This window comes from Sus scrofa, chromosome 14 (assembly GCF_000003025.6).
Source record: "Sus scrofa isolate TJ Tabasco breed Duroc chromosome 14, Sscrofa11.1, whole genome shotgun sequence".
Lineage (NCBI taxonomy): Eukaryota > Metazoa > Chordata > Mammalia > Artiodactyla > Suidae > Sus > Sus scrofa.
Window position 1 is genome coordinate 55,785,812 of NC_010456.5, and position 16,003 is coordinate 55,801,814.

The 16,003-nt window shown below is 41.4% G+C and overlaps 1 protein-coding gene across 2 annotated transcripts in view; it reads left to right on the forward strand.

Annotated features, from left to right (window-relative positions):
• B3GALNT2 (beta-1,3-N-acetylgalactosaminyltransferase 2) overlaps positions 1 to 16,003 on the forward strand; it is a 69,330-nt gene that overhangs the window by 36,403 nt on the left and 16,924 nt on the right. For both annotated transcript variants that reach the window (XR_002338968.1, XM_021074398.1), the window contains exons 5-6: positions 3,521 to 3,616; positions 13,797 to 13,907. Coding sequence is in view for 1 of the 2 variants with exons in the window: in XM_021074398.1 (XP_020930057.1) it covers positions 3,521 to 3,616; positions 13,797 to 13,907 (207 nt within the window). In the remaining variant the exon portion in view is untranslated. The remainder of the gene's footprint in view (positions 1 to 3,520; positions 3,617 to 13,796; positions 13,908 to 16,003) is intronic.

Below are 16,003 nucleotides of genomic sequence, written 5' to 3' on the forward strand. Positions count from 1 at the left end.
TAAGCCGAGCCAATGAGTTTTTTAATATATTGTACTTTCTGCATCTAGATTTTCCATTTAATTATCTTTTATAGTTTCTATTTCTCTAAAATTTCTTTTTTTTCTAAATTTCCTTTTTTTTTTAATTTTTTATGTATGTGTGTATGTATTATGGCTCCACCTGCTGCATAGAGAAATCCCAGGCTAGTGGTTGAACTGGAGCTGCAGCTGAGGCCTACACTGCAGCCACAGCTACACCGATCTCAGCTGCATGTGCAACCTACATACACCACAGCTTGCAGCAACACCAAATCTTTAACCCACTGAGTGAGACAACATCCTCACAGAGACAACATTGGGTCCTTAACCCCCCGAGCCACAACAGGAACTCCTAAATTTCATTGTTTTTTTTTTTTGTTTTTGTTTTTGACTTGTTAGGGCCTCACACACAGCATATGGAGGTTCCCAGGCTAGGGGTTGAATCGGAGCTGTACTTGTCGGCCACAGTCACAGCAGCACCAGATCCGAGCCGCATCTGTAACCCTCACCACAGCTCACGGCAGCGCTGGATCCTTAACCCACTGAGTGAGGCCAGGGATCAAACCTGCGTCCTCATGGATACTAGTCAGATTCATTTCCGCTGAGCCATGATGGAACTCCTGAACTTCGTGTTTTTCTAAAATCATTTGGGGCATGTTTTTTCTATGGCCTTGACTTTAATTGTAATAATGGCTTTAAAATCCTATCTACTATTTCTAAACTTGAATTGTCTTGGCCTGTCTTTATTATCATCTTTTCTCTTGATTATAGTAGCATTTTCTTGTTTTATCTTATATTGTATACCTTTGGATTGTATCCTTGATGTCATGAATTGTAGAATTTCTGGTTCCTGTTATATTTTTTGAAGAGTATTGATTTTTTGTTTGTTTGTTTGTTTCTTCTAGCAGTTAGTTAAATTAGCTGGGCACAAACTCTAAATCTTGCCTCCCTTGCAGGGGGCAGCAGCTTAAATTTCTGTTCTTTTCTCTGGGTCTTAGATGGGCTGTGTGAATTCTGCTCTGAATGTGTTTTGCAAGTCAGACACAGATCAGGAAAGAATTTATATGAAGGGTTGAGAACTCTCTCTGCGACCCTTTCCTCTCTGGGATTTTCTTCCTCGCTTGTTAGCTGGTGTGTGTGTCTTAAATCTATCTTCTGATTTGCAGCCAGAAAGACTGCAGATTTTTTTTCCCCCAAAATTGTAGTTCCCCCCACCCCACCCTCAAGGTCTGCCTCAGACAAAGAGCCATTTAAAAAAAAAAAAAAGTGGAGGAAGCAAATCTAGTATCCTTCTCATTTTCTTGGTGTTGATTTTGCTCTAGTTTCTGCCTGTTTTGTGTGCATTCCAGTGCCTTCAGATCATTTTTTTAATGTTTTGTGTACTCTTCATAATTGTTTTCTATAGGAGAATTAGTCTGATATCACTGGAAACAGAATTCTGTTCAGGTTTTTTAGGCATCTTTAAAAATGCTTTTGTGGAGTTCCTGTCGTGGCACAGTGGAAACAAATCCAACTAGGAACCGTGAGGTTGTGGGTTTGATCCCTGGCCTGGCTCAGCGGGTTAAGGATCCAGTGTTCCCATGAGCTGTGGTGTAGGTCGCAGACACGGCTCAGATCTGGCGTGGCTGTGGCCTAGGCCAGCAGCTGCAGCTCCGACCCCTAGTCTGGGAACCTCCATATGCTACAGGTGCAGCCCTAAAAAAAGGACAAAAGACAAAAAAACAAACAAAAAAAAACCAACCGCTTTTGTATTACTGTTAATGTTGATTGTTACTAACATTCAGTTAGTGTGTTACCAATAAACACACAAATCAGTTTAAGATTAAATTTCTTATTTGCAGTTGTCCTGCTTCCTCATCTTCTAAAGAATATATATAGTATGTAAATGTGCTCAATGATATGAATATAAGAGAACAAAAAAAATCTTATCTTCCTAGCAATAATTCCAGTGAGAAGACTTTGTCATGTTACTCAAGTACAGGAGTTCGTGTATTATTGTGGTTAAAGGTTTTGTTGATACAGAAGCTCCAGGAGGTAATTGGAAGAGCAGTATTCTGAATTCCATTGTCAACCTTGTTTTGAAATTAGGATCAATCTTGGATTTTTTTGATATTGTCTTAGTATTATGTAGTCTTTTTTTACACTTGATCTTAGCCAAAAGGCCGAGAAGCGATATGTAGTCTTTTTTTAAAAAAAAACTATTCATAATGTTTGAGTTGCCGGCCAAATACTTTGATTCAGATGTACAGTGTTTTGGTCATGTTGATTTAACTTTTGAAACTTTTTTGCCAAGGAGAGGTTAATCTTTGTCCTCAGGGGAGGCCTAATCTCAGGGGGACCCTAATGGGTTCCCAGGTAGTCACAATGTGAAAAGTATTAGCGCAGCATTGCCCAGCACTGATGTTAATGAAAGAAACATACATAATTCATGAAAACCTTCATTCTGAACCTGTACATGATCTCGATAGCTTTAACAAAGCATCTCCTGTGGTAAATTTTCTATCTACAAATAGGTAGCAGAGTAAAGAAATGTCCCAAAGGAAATGATAAACAGAATGAGCATCAGTCCTCTTCTGTGTTCCCCTTTGCATTTTTGTTTTTTCTTCTGAAGGTTCTTTTTGAAGGGAGATTCCTGAATTCCTTTGTTCCATGTAGAAATCTGTCATCTTCAGTTTATTCTTAACCCTTGGGGGTTAAGCCTAATAAATTGGCTTAGTTTAACAACATTTTACTCTTCCCATAATGCTCCTTATTTCAAGATATCCTTTTTTTTTTTTTAATTGAAGTATAGTTGATTGATTTATTTATTTCTCTCTTCTTTTTAGGGCCTCACCTACGGCATATGGAAGTTCTCAGGCTGGGGGTTGAATCCAAGCTGCAGCTACAGGCCTACACCATAGCCACAGCAACACCAGATCCGAGCTGCATTTGCAGCCTACACCACAGCTCCCAGCAGTGCTGGATCCTTAACCCATTGAGTGAGGCCAGGGATCAAATCTGCATCTTCATGCACACTAGTCGGGTTCTTAACCCACTGAGCCACGGTGGGTAGTCCAAAGTATAGTTGACTTATCATGTTGAGTTAATTTCTGGTGTACAGCAGAGTGATTCATATATATATATATATTCTTTTTCATATTCTTTTCTGTTATGGTTTATCATAGGATATAGTTCCCTGACAAACATCAGTAGGACCTTGATGTTTATTCATCCTAAAGATAACAGTTTGTCAAGGTGTCCTTTTATTAAGCTTATGTGGATTATATTTAGTGTTTTAGAACTTCATGACATCTTTGGTTATCTTAAATATCTTTCTTTACTATCCATGATCTCACAAGAAAACCCAAATAAGCCCTGAAGCACCGTTGAACAATGCTGGTAACCATGATTGGAGCCACTGAGAATTTAGCTGACCAAGATGTAAACTGTTTGAAAACTTGTTGCATGTGCCATGTCTGATCTGAAGTATTTCTTCTTGTCTTTTTCCCCCCCCAATCTATAGGAGGCCCTCTTCGTTGCTCGCTTTAGTCCTCCGAGCTGTGGTGTTCAGGTGAACAAGCTATGGTACAAGCCTGTGGAGCAGTTCATCTTACCAGAGGTACAGCTGTAGTGAAAGCACTCTAGTACCAATGCGGGTGTCTGTCGGCCTGGGTGTGTGCTTTCAAAGGCAGGCCCTTGATACTGTCCTGCACCAGAACAGCTCTCCAGAGCTGTAGATGAGACCGCCTGCTGGGACGCACTAAAATACAGCCCCTTCACACCTTCAGAGAGCTTTGTTGCCCCAGCAAGTCTAAACCACACTTTCTGAAAGGCATTGCATGTTACCATGGTTCATTTAGCAGAGTAGAGAACTGCATGACTATTTTAGTAACAGAAGATAGTAATAGGTATGGTTGACAGAAAGACCAGACATAGGTACCATTTGAGTAAATTATAAATCAGATAGTTTGCTTACCTAAGAAGGGGGTGGAGGAGTGGCGGGAAGTACAGACAGGGGAATGGCAAAGAGATTGGTCCCATTTCCAAGATAAATAAAACTTCTCCAAGTTGTGCAAGGTGTTTGAAGACATAACTGTTCCTCTAGGTCCCGCCTTAATTAATAGGTGTGTGCTAGAGACTGCCTCGGCCGCCAAGTGCCCGCATCAGTCCTAGAGTTAAACCGAAGTGTGTTTGCATTGCACTGTGTATTACACGGGTGGACGCGAACAGATCGTTCATCCATCACCCTCAGCCTTTCCAGTCTGTTTCGGTCTAGTCTAGTGCCTTTCTGACCAGAGTGCTTTGGAACCACAGTTAGGGCTCAGTTTCCCAGCCATCTCTGGCAGTCACTTTAGATCGGCTGTAGAGGTCATCCAGAGATGTCAAGTTTGAGTTAAGATGTGGAACCTGGATAATTGACCAGCCCTGCTGACTAACCAGTAAACATTTTCCTACCACCAGTCATGTGGTGTGCTGTTCACATTTACACAATACCAAAATCACACATTTTATAATAGGCTGCAGATGTTTGGAGTTGAGTACAGGTGGCTAAAGTATATATGTTAATTATGTGATTGTCAAAGGAATCTCCGTTATTTCACCTGTATATGAACTTGTGCTTAAAATGTTTTAAATAAAAGTGAAACTAAAACATACTGGGAAGATTTTTCTCAATGTTATAAAAAAGATAATAGTGAATACCTTAAACTCTCTTTTCTAAGTGATTATTTTCTTAGGATGAATTGTTGGCTCAAATTTATACCCATTTTTTTAGGCATACGATTTCTTTCTGGAGGGCAGTTTAGCATTTTGTATCAATTTGAATAATCATCAGCATTGTATGAGAATGCGTATTTACCTGTATGTGCTTTTAAAATTTCATATATGGGAGTTCCTGTCGTGGCGCAGTGGAAACGAATCTGACTAGGAACCATGAGGTTGTGGGTTCAATCCCTGGCCTCACTCAGTGGGTTAAGGAACCAGCATGGCTGTGGCCTAGGCCGGCAACTGTAGCTCTGATTAGACCCCTAGCTGGGGGACCCTCCATATGTTGCAGGTGTTGCCCTAAAAAGCAAAAAATAAAAATAAAGTAAAATTTCATGTATGAATTTTTTCCTTATTAAATGAAGAGTGTGCCGTCAAAGGTATCACTTACTTTCAATTAAGAAAGTGGCTCAGGAGTTCCCGTCGTGGCGCAGTGGTTAACGAGTCCGACTAGGAACCATGAGGTTGCGGGTTCGGTCCCTGCCCTTGCTCAGTGGGTTAAAGATCCGGCGTTGCTGTGAGCTGTGGTGTAGGTTGCAGACGCGGCTCGGATCCTGCGTTGCTGTGGCTCTGGTGTAGGCTGGCAGCTACAGTTCCGATTAGACCCCTAGCCTGGGAAAAAAAAAGAAAGTGGCTCAACCAAGTAATATTGGCCAAATGTTAGATCTCAGTTTTTTGTTTTATTTATTTATTTATTTATTTGCTTTTTAGGGCTGTACTTGTGGCATATGGAAGTTCCCTGGCTAGGAGTCCAATCAGACTGCTCAGAGACCTAGCTCGGAGAGTTATTCTAGGGAGTAAATGATTTAATAGATGTAGAGTATTTAAAAGGTGCTGCCATGTGTAAGCCTTTAGTACATAAATGTGGGCTGCCCTTGTTACTGCTGGTCCTTGTCTGTATTTGGGGGTTCCTGTTCTTCAAGGGCTGTGTTGTGCCGGTCTACACCATAGCCACAGCAACACGATCCGCGCCATGCGACTTACATCACAGCTCATGGCAATGCCAGATCCTTAACCCCCTCGGTGAGGCCAGGGTTAGAGCCCACATCTCGGGATGTCAGAACACCTAAAAACCAGTCTCAACAGTACTGAGTTTGGGCATTGAATTTGATTACAGCAGTGGGAGGTGGGTGCTTTAGAGAGCTGTCTTGTAGGATGTGACCAGAATGCTTTATATTTTCCGGTTACTGTGTTTTTCTCCCCTTGCACATTGCTCAATTGCCACAGTTTCTCTCTTAGCCCAGCTTTCCTATGGTAGCCAGTTGACATGTTGTTTTAAGGTATTGATTTTACTAATTAAGCTTCAACTTTTGAGCTCTTCCCAGTTACTGGAAACCTTGTTTCTTTTACTATAAGGTCAGTCTTTGATTCATTTATTTATTTATTTTTTCTTTGTTCTTTTGTATTTTTAGGGCCATACTCATGGCATATGGAGGTTCCCAAGCTAGGGGTCTAATCAGAGCTGTTGCTGCTGGCCTACACCAGAGCCACAGCAATGCCAGATCTGAGCCACATCTGCGACCTACGCCACAGCTCACGGCAACGCCAGATCCTTAACCCACTGAGTGAGGCCAGGGATCGAACCTGCAACCTCATGGTTCCTAGTCAGATTGGTTTCCGCTGAGCCAAGACAGGAACTCCCTGATTTATTTATTTTAATTGAGATGTAATTGACCTACAACATTATATTAGTTTCAAGTATATAATGTCTGTATATGTTGCAAAATGATAAACACAGGTCGAGTTAATATCCATCACCAGACAAAGTTATAAGTTTTTCTTGTGATGAGAACTTTTAAGATCTACTCTCTTAGCAACTTTCAAATATACACAGCAGTGCTGTTACCTATAGTCAGGACTTTTGTAACTGGAAGTTTGACCCTTTTGACTGACTTTACCCATTTTAGCCACCTCCCACCTCCCCATCTCCACCTCTAGTAACCACCCATCTCTTTGCTATTGAATTGAATCTGTGAATTCAGTTGTTTTTGTTTTAGATCAGTGAGATCATTACAGTATTTGTCTTTTTCTGTCTGACTGACCTTTCTTAGCGTAATACCCTTGGAGTCCATCCATGTCGCAAATGGCCAGAGTTCATTCCTTTTATGGCTGAGTGACTGTACTGTGTACAGATACCACGTTTTCCTTATCTCCTCACCCACTGATGACACTTAGGTTGCCTTGGCTATTATAAATAAAGCTGCAGTGAACATGAGGTTGCATATGTCTTTTCAAGTTAATGTTTTCATTTCTTTTTGGATGACTACCCAGAACTTGAGCTACTGCATCTTAGGCTACTTGGGTTTTTTTTAATTTTTTGAAGAACCTCCAAACTTTTCCATGGTGGCTGCATCAATTTACATTTCCATCAACAGTGCACAAGGGTTTCCTTTTCCACATGTCTTTGCCAATGCTTGTTACTTCTTGTGACTTTGATACTTGCTGTTCTAAAAGGTAGGAGTTGATCTTTCATTGTGTATTTGACTTACATTTCTCTTATGATGACTGATGTTGAGCACCTTTTCATGTACCTGTCAGTGGTCTGTATGTCTTCTTTGGAAAAATGTCTATTCAGATACTCTGCCCATTTTTACAAACTGGATGGGCTTTTTGCTATTATGTGAGTTATTTATTTTGGATATTAATCCTTTATCAGATACATGATTTTGCAAATATTTTCTCCCATTTGGTAGGTGGGCTTGTTTTGTTTTGTTTTTTTTTTTCTGTCTTTTTACGGCCACATCTGCAGCATATGGAGGTTCCCAGGCTGGCAGTCGAGTCAGTTGTAGCTGCTGACTTATACCACAGCAATGCCAGATCCAAGCCACGTCTGCGACCTACACCACAGCTCACAGCAACGCTGGATCCTTAGCCCACTGAGCAAGGCCAGGAATTAAACCCACATCCTCATGGATCCTCATGGGGTTCATTACAGCTGAGCCACCATGCAACTCCCTGCCTTTTCGTTTTGTTGATAGTTTTCCTTGGGTGCAGAGCTTTTTAGTTTGTTGTAGTCCTACTTATTTTTGCTCTTGTTACCTTTGCTTTTAGTGTCAAATTAAAAGAAAAAAGAACAAACCATGGAGTTCCTATGGTGGCTCAGTGGAAACAAATCCAACTAGTATCCATGAGGATGCAGGTTTGATCCCTGCCCTCACTCAGTCGGTTGGGGATCTGGTGTTGCCATGAGCTGTGGTGTAGATCACAGATGCAATTTGGATCTGTTGTTGCTGTGCCTATTACTTAGGCTAGTGGCTACAGTTCCAATTTTACCCCTAGCCTGGGAACTTCCATATGCCACTGGTGTGGCCCTAAAAAGCAAAAAAGGAAAAGAAATCATACCCAAGAATGATGTTAAGTAGCTTCCCCTGTTGTTGTTTTTGTTTTTGTTTTTTTGTTTTTTTTTTTTTTTTTGTCTTTTTGCTATTTCTTTGGGCCTCTCCTGCCGGCATATGGAGGTTCCCAGGCTAGGGGTCGAATCGGAGCTGTAGCTTCCGGCCTACGGCAGAGCCACAGCAACGCGGGATCCGAGCCGCGTCTGCAACCTATACCACAGCTCACGGCAACGCCGGATCCTTAACCCACTGAGCAAGGGCAGGGACCGAACCCACAACCTCATAGTTCTTAGTCAGATTCGCTAACCACTGAGCCACAATGGGAACTCCTCCTCTGTTTTCTTATAGGAATTTCTTGGTGTCAGATTATATGTTCATGTTTCTAATCCATTTTGAGTTGATTTTTGTGTGTGGCATAAGTCAGTGGTCCAGTTTCATTCATGATCAGCATATGGCGTCCAGTTTTCCCAACATCATTTATGGCAGAGCCTCTCCTGTCCGCATGTATGTTCTTAGCCCCTTTGGTGTGAATTAATTGACCATATATGGTTTTATTTCTGGTCCATCATTGACCATACATGAGTTTATTTGGGGCCAATTAATTGGCCATGCGTGGGTTTTTTTCCAGGCTCTATTCTGTTGCATTGATCTATATGTCTGTTTGGGTTACTAGAGCTTTGTAATATAGTTGGAAATCAGGAACCATGATGCTCTGACTTTGTTCTTCTTTCTCTAGATTTTCTCTAGATTGCTTTGGCTATTCAGGGTCTTTCATGATTCCATACAAATTTTAGGATGGTTTGTTCTGTTTGTGTGAGAAATGCCTTTGGGATTTTGATAGGGACTGTGCTGACTCTGTAGACTGCCTTGTGTAGTGTGGTCATTTTAACAATATTTAATTCTTCCAATCCATGACCATGGAATATCTTTCCATTTATTTCTGTCTTCATCAGTTGTTCAGAGAGCAGTCTTAATTCCTAAGATAGCTGTTTACTTCTTCTTACCTGGAATTTTGAAATAGCCCGGTTACCACTCTCCATACCAGCCTCCCCTCTGTTGCCACCCTCGTGTTGGAGTGACCGTTCTAGATTTGCAAATATGGTTGTGTCACTCATGTGCTTGTAACCTTTGGTGCTTCGCATTGCCTTCAGAGTAAGGAACAGACTCTCTGTAAGGAACAGGGCTGACCCCAGCTGTCCTTTCACCCTGCCCTGTCCCCACCCCATTTCCTCAGCCTTGTGCTTTGGCAGTAATACACTGCTTAATGTTTTTCTTTTCTTTTTTTTTTTTTTTTTTTTTTTTTTGTCTTTTTGCTATTGTTTGGGCTGCTCCCGCAGCATATGGAGGTTCCTGGGTAGGGGTCCAATCGGAGCTGTAGCCACCGGCCTATGCCAGAGCCACAGCAACGTGGGATCCGAGCCGCGACTTCGACCTACACCACAGCTCACGGCAATGCTGGATTGTTAACCCACTGAGGGAGGGCAGGGACCGAACCCGCAACCTCATGGTTCCTAGTCGGGTTCGTTAACCACTGCGCCATGACGGGAACTCCTTAATGTTTTTCTGAATATGCAGCGCTGTTTCACGTCTGCCTTTTCACGTGTTACTTTATCTGCCTCCTTCCTATTTTTCTGACTCAAACTCCTATAAGATGAAGCTCAGCTATCATAATCTTTGAAATTCTGACCTCTCCAAGCAGAATGACTTATTGAGCCTGTTATGACATATTATGCTTATTACTTAAAGATATGGTGGCTGTTTTTTGTTGTTGTTTTTTTCCTCTTCATCTTCAAGCACAGAGCCCACAGTCCGGTACATGGCAGACCCTCAAAAGTTTACATAATGGCTCTTGTCTGAAAGAAGATTGACCCCCCCAAATTTACTTTGTGTGCAGATGGTTAGTTTCAAATTTTTTTCCTAATTATAAAAATATGAAAGTAATACATATTCGCTGTTAAAAACTTGATGAAAATATAGAAAAGGTAAAAAAATATGTCACCCACCTCTTGTCCACCTTCTCTGATGTGTTTCTTCCTAGTCTTTAAAATTCTTCTGGGTATATATCTATTTGTGAGAATAGGTTTTTTTTATTTTTACAAGAAGAACTGAGTCAGCGAAGATCATGTTCAATGAAGAGCTAAGGTCGCTCAGAGAAAGTATAGAAATAAGCAGCACTGTTTCAAAGATAAGACAATGGAATCCTTTTTTTTTTCTTTTTAGGGCTGCACTTGCTGCGTATGGAAGTTCCCAGGCTAGGGGTCAAAGCGGAGCTGCAGCTGCTGATCTGTACCACAGCCACAGCAATGCAGGACTCGATACTGTCTTCGACCTACACTGCAGCGCACGGCAATGCCAGATCCTTAAGCCACTGAGCGAGGCCAGGGATCAAACCCAAATCCTCATGGATACTAGTCGGGTTTGTTTCTGCTGCACCACAACAGGAACTCCCAACGATGGAATCCTTTAAAGGGGCACCTCACCTTCTGTTCCTTCAAGTGGTGCTAAAGCTGTGCTTGCTGAGCGCTACTTACATTAATCACTCGTCCTCAAACCCCTTGAGGTAGATGTCATTTCCTCTGTTTTAAAGGTTAGGAAATGATAACACGGCTATGTCTGCAAGATCTGCTCTGAGGGACCCTAGGGCTCTGCGGAGTGCATCACAATTTTCACAGATAATGACGTGTAAGGATACATTAGCTCAATATAAAAAGACACACTGCCTGAGGAAGCCAGATTCTGTCATTGTTGTTAGCTTTTTGGGTAGAGAAGTTTTTTTGTTTTTAATGCTTACAAACCACTGACCTAGCTTATTGGACAAATTCAGTTTTGTATGGTCTCCTTAAAATTCTGGCTAAATGAGACCTTTCTGTAAAGAATTATCTTTTCATTTTAACACATGAAGTGTTTTTAGACTATTAAAGCTGTCTCTTATCTCCTGCTGTATACCAGTACTGATTCTATGTGATCTTTTTGTTTGTTTTTGTTTTTTTAGGGCTGCACCCACAGCATATGGAAGTTCCCAGACTTGGGGTAGAATCAGAGCTACAGCTGCCAGCCTACACCACAGTCATAGCAATGAGGGATCCAGGCTGCATCTGCAACCTACACCACAGCTCACGGCAATGCTGGATCCTTAACCCATGGAGTGGAGGCAGGGATTGAACCCTCATTCTTGTGGGTACTATTTGAGTTCATTACCACTGAGCCACAGTGGGAACTCCCAATTCTTCTTGATCTTTTTTTTTTTTTTTTTTTTTTTTTTGTCTTTTGTCTTTTTTTGTTGTTGTTGTTGCTATTTCTTGGGCCGCTCCCGCGGCATATGGAGGTTCCCAGGCTAGGGGTCGAATCGGAGCTGTAGCCACCGGCCTACGCCAGAGCCACAGCAACGCGGGATCCGAGCCGCGTCTGCAGCCTACACCACAGCTCACGGCAACGCCGGATCGTTAACCCACTGAGCAAGGCCGGGGATCGAACCCGCAACCTCATGGTTCCTAGTCGGATTCGTTAACCACTGCGCCACGACGGGAACTCCTTTTTTTTTTTTTTTTTTTTTTTCTTCTTGATCTTGAGTTCAGTGTTATTTATTAAATTATTCAAGTGCCTGTTAAATCAGGCATTCCAGGCACTGGAGATAATAGTGGCTGCTGAGAGACAAGATCACTGTTCCAGTGGTGCTTGCAGTCTAGTGAGAGCAGGTAGTTTGACAATAGAAAAATAAACAAATATTATGAGTGGCAAGTGGTTTTAGGAGAAGAAGACAGGCTGATGTGATAGAAATTGGGAGTTGGCTGCCTTCTGTAGGGTCTCTGGAGAAAGCCTTCCAGAGGAAGGGACTGTGGAGCTGAGGCCTGGGCCTCACAGAGGAGCCATCTGAGTGCAGATACTAAAACTGGGAACCAGAAAGAAATTAGGATTCAGGAGTTCCCGTCGTGGCACAGCAGAAACGAATCCAACTGGGAACCATGAGGTTGCAGGTTTTATCCCTGGCCTCGCTCAGTGGCTTAAGGATCTAGCGTTGCCGTGAGCTGTGGTGTAGGTCTCAGATGCAGGTCGGATCCCAAGTTGCTGTGGCTGTGGCGTAGGCTGGCAGCTGTAGCTCTGATTGGACCCCTAGCCTGGGAACCTCCATGTGCCTCAGGTGTGGCCCTAAAAAGCAGGAAAAAAAAGAAAAGGAAAGAAATTAGGATTCAAATGGGAATGAAAGTGTAACTTTCTAAGATCCAACTTTAATAGTAGTAATCTCAAGGAAAAGCTTGTCAGATTTGACAAGATAGAATGTATGGTCTTTTGAATTTAAAAAAAAGTATAATATTAAGTGGCCAACAATTCTGAAAATATTCTTAGATATGAGGTATACACCATTAAAATAATTTATTGAACGCTCACACAGGTTAGTAAGCAAAATATGAAATTCATCAGCTAAATGGCAAAGAAGCATGACAAGGCAATTCCCAGACTATATAATTCATAAATACCATTAGAAATCAAAAGAAACAGGAGTTCTCATAGTGGCTCACTGGTTAATGAACCCGATTAGTATCCATGAGGATGTGGGTTCGATCCCTGGCCTCAATCAGTGGGTTAAGGATCCAGGTTGCTGTGAACTATAAGGGTAGGTCGAAGGTGCAGCTCAAATCTGGAGTTGCTGTGGCTGTGGTGTAGGCTGGTGGCTACAGCTCCAATTCGACCCCTAGCCTGGGAACCTCCATGTGCTGTGGGTGCAGCCCTAAAAAGCAAAAAAAAAAAAAAAAGAAATTAAACAGGAATTAAATGAGGAACCATGTCTTTAAATCCACTAAATTAGCTTAAATGTCTTTTCTTTTACTAATATCTCATACTGGGAAGAGGAGGATGCAACTGGCATTCTCATAATTTGCTGTTGATCCTACAAATATAATTTGGTTTTGAAAAGCAGTTTGGCAGTATATACTAAAATCCACATAAAATAGCTCTATTCCTGTCCTAGTAATTTCTCCTCTGGGAATTTTTTTTTTAAATAAAAAAGTATTGGGGGGAAATAAACATTTACACCAAAACATGCCTCATTATTTTAATAGATATTTGGTAGCAAATGTCTGAGGTGGGGAGAGGTTTGAGGGCCTCTAGATGCATCTGCTCAGTGACATTGATATAAGCACTTGAAAAAGAGTGGTTGCAACAGCTGCAGTCACATAAGGAAATGCCTTTGATGCAGTGGAGAATGAGAGCAGCACGTAAAACAGTCTTATGGTCTTTGTAAGTGTTTAGATGCTCATGGAAAAAAAGAAAAGACTAAGACATACACCAAATGTTTGCGTTATGTGTTAGAGCATGCAATAAAAGTTTTAACCAGTGTCTCAGAAAAAAATAAACTCTTCTCCAGAAACATACTTAGAACCAATCTAAATGTCAGCAATAAAGAAATCCACTCACAGAGTTCTCATTGTGGCACAGCTGAAGTGAATCCGACTAGGAACTATGAGGTTGTAGGTGCGATCCATGGCCTCGCTCAGTGGGTTAAGGATCCAGTGTTGCCATGAGCTGTGGTGTAGGTCACAGACACTTGGCTCGGATTCTGTGTTGCTGTGGCTTTGGTGTTAGCCAGTGGCTGCAGCTCCAATTCAACCCCTAGCCAGGGAACTTCCCTGTGCTGCGTGTGCAGCCCTAAAAAAAAAAAAAAAATACAAAGAAACTGACTCACTGTTCATCTTTCCACAATAGAGCTTTGAAGGTACAATCGTGTGGGAGAGTCAAGACCTCCAAGGCCTCGTGTCACGAAATCTCCACAAAGTGACAGTCAACGATGGAGGAGGGGTTCTCAGGGTCATTACAGTAAGTTGTTCCTTTTATTAAGGTTGTTTGGCATTCCTTAGCTTTTTTAATATGTAAAAATGTTTCTTAGTTCACTTTCACACCAGCTCATAAACAATGGCCCTTATGTGTTTTAGAACTGATATGCTGGAAATGTGCATCACCATCGTAAAGATGAAACAGACAAACGTTCTCTGATTTTGTAGCTTCAACCTGAGTAAATGTAATTTTGCCATAAGATTAGTACCTTTTAGAAAGTGCAGTGTTTGGAGTTCTGTCGTGGCGCAGCAGAAACGAATCCAACTAGGAACCATGAGGTTGTGGGTTCGATCCCTGGCCTCAGGATCCAGCGTTGCCGTGAGTTGTGGTGTAGGTCACAGACGCGGCTTGGATCCTGCATTGCTGTGGCTGTGATGTAGGCTGGCAGCTACAGCTCCAATTGGACCGCTAGCCTAGGAACCTCTATATGCCTCAGGTGCGGCCCTGGAAAAGATGAAGAAAAGAAAAAAAGGAAGATTGTGTATTCATTTTCGTTTATATTGCATTGCTGGGATTTCTCACATTTTTCATTTACCAAATTTGCTTAAAATTTAAAATTGTTTGCCAGGTAAATCTCTATCAAAGTAAATGTAGGACGATAACCTATAGGCAAACTCAAAATGATGAACTTTAAATAAATAAGTGATGTGTGCTGATGTCTAGACAGACTTATTCTCCTCAATGCTCTGGTCTAATGAGTAGGAAAGCACTTGGCATTCAAATTCACAAGCTGAATATATTTTCATTAAATATTAACCTTATTTGCATAAATTAACCCCTGAATTTGAAATGAAAATCACGTGGCTTGTTATTACATATTCAGAAAATTTTTACTACACACTTGTGTTTGTAAGCCAGGCACAGTCATGGGCAAAATAGTCCCATTATGCCCACAGCAGAACAGACAGTCCAGTGAGGGAAAAAAGACATTAGACAAATGGACCTACAAGTTCATTGGCAATTATAACCTTAGCCTTGATGACTGTGTTTAGGGTTTTATCCTTGATTATAAGTCCTTTATTTAAGATAGAATGTTTTGTGAAGTTACTGTTTTTTTTTCTTTCCTTATTTTCAAAGCAAGTGCCTTTAATTTCTTGCCTCCTTTTCTGTTTATGAAACTTAACAACATTCAAAAAATGCCAAAATTCTATAGTATTCAGATGGTTGCACAAAAGGAAATCAGTTTACTTCTGAATTGAGAGCTAAGCTTAAATGTAAAGACTCTGCTGATCTGCTTTGGGGGGGATTCTGGTTGTGGAGGGTCTAAACGATACCTTAAATTCTCAGCTAAACTTAAAAAAAGTCAGATAACTTAGTAACCTATTCTAAGAAACCCATGTGTAGATAAAGATTTTTATCATAAATGCATAGAGCTGAAAACTTTCCTGTCTTACTCCCTTGGCAGCAAGTATTAATGTCAGAAAAATTTTAAAGATAAAAGCCAAGCTGTGACCTTTAGATAGAAGTTATTCATAGACAAAAAGTAATATTGTCTAAAACAAGCCAAAACAATATAGAGTGTACAATTTTTTTTAAGTGTGCATTCTTCTCTGGCACTAGAAAGTTGGAATGCATAGCATTCATCTTTAGAAATTTCCTCCATTCAAAAAAAAGAAAGAAATTTCCTCCACATTTAGCTACAAACCGTATTCTGAATTAAATGGCAGTTTACCGCAATCACCTCAGAACGCTTGTCTCCGTAGTAGCCTTAAAACATTGCTTTGGGAGTTCCTGTTGTGGCTCAGTGATAACGAACCCTTCTAGTATCCATGAGGATGTGGGTTCAATCCCAGGCCTCACTCAGTGGATTAAAGGATCCGGTGTTGTTGTGACCTGTGGTGTAGGTTGCAGACATGGCTCAGATCCGGCGTGGCTGTGGCTGTGGCGTAGGTCAGCAGCTCTAGCTCCAGTTGGACCCCTAGCCTGGAAACCTCCATGTGCCACAGGTGTGGCTCTAAAAAGCAAAAAACAAAAAAATGCCGTGTATGGTACAGCTCTGCTAGAAGAATCTGTTTAAGAGAGGACTAGCCACACAGTAAACCCTCTTGAGTGTGTGTGTGTGTGTAGAAGAAATGCTG